Source organism: Euphorbia lathyris, chromosome 2, assembly GCF_963576675.1.
Source record: "Euphorbia lathyris chromosome 2, ddEupLath1.1, whole genome shotgun sequence".
Taxonomy (NCBI): Eukaryota; Viridiplantae; Streptophyta; class Magnoliopsida; order Malpighiales; family Euphorbiaceae; genus Euphorbia; species Euphorbia lathyris.
The window spans coordinates 134,202,145-134,205,363 of NC_088911.1; the positions used below are offsets into that span (position 1 = coordinate 134,202,145).

The window sequence follows — 3,219 nt, forward strand, 5'->3', positions numbered from 1 at the left end:
TATCTTCGGGAATGCTTTGATCCATTTTTGTCAAATCCGGGATTTGTGCTCGGGAGAGAAAAGTAGAGAGAGTTTTTAAGGTTTTGGGAAAAAAAAAATAAGAAGGGCAATATGGTCAAAAGGGTGCGGTGAACCGGAATTTAGGGGCAAACCGGAATTTAGGGGCGGTATATAGCAATATCCTTTTATTGTTGTGGCTATTAAGTTTAAAGTATTACTAATTATTGTTAAACTTTAATTTTTTACATTTTAGAGATTAACTTTTCCTAGTATATTTGTTTAAAAATAACCTTGTGAACATTTCAATTTCCACAAAGAAAAGGTGTAAATGTACTTTATTTTGTCATTTTAAGTAATAAAGGGTTAGTTACGCAATTTTTATATTAAACTGAGGACGATTTATGCAATTAGACTCGAAAGGAAAAGAAAAACCCTAACCCTAACCACTATCATATACGCCACAGTATAAATCTGCCTCTCTCATCCTATCGCAAAACCCTCTGGTTGCAGCAACTCTGCCTGGAAACGAACAGGAACAATGGTGTCGTTGAAACTGCAGAAACGACTAGCCTCTAGCGTTCTCAAGTGCGGAAAGGGGAAGGTCTGGCTTGATCCTAATGAGTGTAATGAAATCTCCATGGCCAACTCCAGTAAGTTCTTTATCTTTTTCTTCTCCGCCATTTTAGTTTCATTTCCAGTCTATGAGATAAAACTTGCTGAATTAGATCCAAGAATTGTATGTCGTAGTGAATCTGAATCGTCCACTCCGTTTGATTCATGATCGTCTCTTCGATATATTTAACTATGGACTTGATTTATTGTCGATATTTTGATTTGCAAACGAAATCGGAGTTATCCTCATAAAGGTTTATCTGAAATTATGATTCGTCTCCAAATCGGTATGTATATGTTGGCTGATTAAATCAGCAAAAATTACAGAACGGTGAGGTTGAAATGTAGTGGATTATGGATGAACTTTTAGTTGGAATTTGGCCCCTTGTATGTTGCTGGGGAATTAAGGGACTGCAAATTATTTTTAGTGTCAGCTTGTCGCGGAGGATGGTCAAAACAATATAACACGTATGTAACATTGGGCGTTTCCATCTTATGTAATTGGTGGAAGTGATAACAGTTGCTGTGGATTTTCTGTTGGCTTAGAGGAGTTCACCGAAATGAAATTTGACATGGAAAATAAATAGATGAGAGGTTATGTAATGGCATGTATACGAAGCATGGGATACAATATTCAGGTGATTGGTTCAGAGAAGAAATGGTTGATTGAAATATTAATATCCATTGAGTTTGTCTTGCAATCTCAGAGGGGTCATTTGATCATTTCAAATTTGTCACCATATTCCATTGGTATAAGCAGATGGATTCTACATATTTATTTCTCTTGGTTGATAGGATTCTCTTTGGATTTATTATTTTATGTTTGTTGCAATCTTCTTAAGCTGCATTCTGCTATCCAATGTGATCCTTTCTTGGCAACTGGTATAAGCTATCCTGCAAACTGTTTCTCATCGACTCCCATTAATTGTCTATTATGGTTTACTGAATGCAGGGCAGAACATTAGGAAACTTGTGAAGGATGGCTTTATCATCAGGAAACCAACTAAGATTCATTCCCGTTCTCGTGCTCGCAGAATGAAGGAGGCCAAGAGAAAGGGTCGCCACTCTGGATACGGTAATGGCTTAATGTGAATATCTGGGTTTCTATCATGTCTAAAGTTGGTGTGGATATTATAGAACAATAGACTGACTGTTGAAAAGAAATATTTATCATGGATAAATTGTGTTGAGGAAACAATATGATTAACTTATTCAATGCTTCAGGTAAGAGAAGGGGTACTAGGGAAGCTAGGCTGCCTACCAAGATTCTGTGGATGAGGAGAATGCGGGTTCTCAGACGACTTCTACGCAAGTATCGGGAAGCCAAAAAAATTGACAAGCACATGTACCATGAGATGTACATGAAAGTGAAAGGTAATGTGTTCAAGAACAAGCGTGTGCTGATGGAAAGTATCCATAAATCAAAGGCTGAAAAGGCAAGAGAGAAGACATTGTCTGACCAGTTTGAGGCTAAGCGTGCAAAGAGTAAGGCAAGCAGGGAGAGAAAGATTGCCAGAAGAGAGGAGCGTTTTGCACAGGTAATGAAAAGTTGCATTATTCTTAAAACATAGTTTACTTTTGAATGATCTCTATTCAATATATAGAACTCGGTGGACTTCAGCACATGATAATTTTGATCTCTTGCATTTCAGGGCCCGGTAGAAAAGGCACCACAGCCACCTGCTACTCAGCAGGCTCAGCCTGAGTATGTTACTTTTACCTTATGCATTGTATCTGCTGCCATTTCATAGCTGGAAAAGGTTTAATATATGGTTTGTTTTGCAGGGGAGCAAAGAAATCCAAGAAGTGAGTGCAGACTTCGATAAACGCTGAAGGTTGATATCCAAGTAATACTGATATGTATGGTTTTCGTAGTAGATTTCTTTTCATTAAATCTATTTTGCTTTCATTTTTCTGGGAATGTTCTGTTTCTTTGAAGTACAGAATTTTGGAACCTGAGCTGTTAGTTTATTTCTTACATGTTGAGTCATGTTTATTTTTGAAATGTAGTTGCCTAAACAATGATGCAAGTTACAGTTGAGTCATGAGCAGCAAATTAAACTTAATTTTGGTTTTGCGCTCTATTTACATCGCTGTCATAAAATTTTCACTTATTTTTGAAGTCTTGGAAGATTCCTTCTTGTTGCAGTCATGAATTCATGGAACTTGAATTTGGTAGTACCTGTGGTGAGTTTTATTTTTTGGGTAAATAATTTCTTAGCATTTCTATCTAACACAATGTTTAGTACTCATATTTTAATAATACACAGTTTAGTCGTTAACTTTTGTCTATTCAATAGTTTAAGTCTTCAAATATTTGAATTGATAAATTGTTTACAATACGAGGACTAAACATTGTTAGGTAAAAATGTCGGGACTAATAAATTTTTTACCCTTATTTTGTTTAGGTATAAGTGTCAAATTTGTCCGTAGGGTTATTAGGAAAGATCAATTTTATCGTTGTCCTACAAAATAGCCCAAGTTTGCTTCCGTGGGAGAAACTTTAGCTCGATTTTACCGTCTTCTAAGTAAATGCTGATAAAAATTAGCTATGGAATTTCTTGGAGAAGGGTAAAATTGAGGTGGGGTTTCTACTAATGGGGAAAA

The 3,219-nt window shown here is 36.3% G+C and overlaps 1 protein-coding gene across 1 annotated transcript; it reads left to right on the forward strand.

Annotated features, from left to right (window-relative positions):
* Positions 1–465: 465 nt before the first annotated feature.
* LOC136220001 (large ribosomal subunit protein eL19y) lies at positions 466–2,678 on the forward strand. Its single transcript, XM_066007646.1, has 5 exons — positions 466–650; positions 1,565–1,687; positions 1,837–2,150; positions 2,265–2,317; positions 2,398–2,678. Exons 1-5 carry the CDS (start codon positions 539–541, stop codon positions 2,420–2,422), a joined length of 627 nt encoding a protein of 208 aa, XP_065863718.1. The 5' UTR covers positions 466–538; the 3' UTR covers positions 2,423–2,678.
* Positions 2,679–3,219: the final 541 nt, after the last annotated feature.

What these genes read in the sequence shown, in the direction of transcription:
- LOC136220001 (XM_066007646.1), top strand. Translation starts at nt 539, where the DNA reads ATGGTGTCGTTGAAACTGCAGAAACGACTAGCCTCTAGCGTTCTCAAG. An exon ending in GAGAGGAGCGTTTTGCACAG is followed by an intron (nt 2,151 to 2,264) that starts GTAATGAAAAGT and finishes CTTGCATTTCAG; the next exon opens with GGCCCGGTAGAAAAGGCACC. An exon ending in ACTCAGCAGGCTCAGCCTGA is followed by an intron (nt 2,318 to 2,397) that starts GTATGTTACTTT and finishes TTTGTTTTGCAG; the next exon opens with GGGAGCAAAGAAATCCAAGA.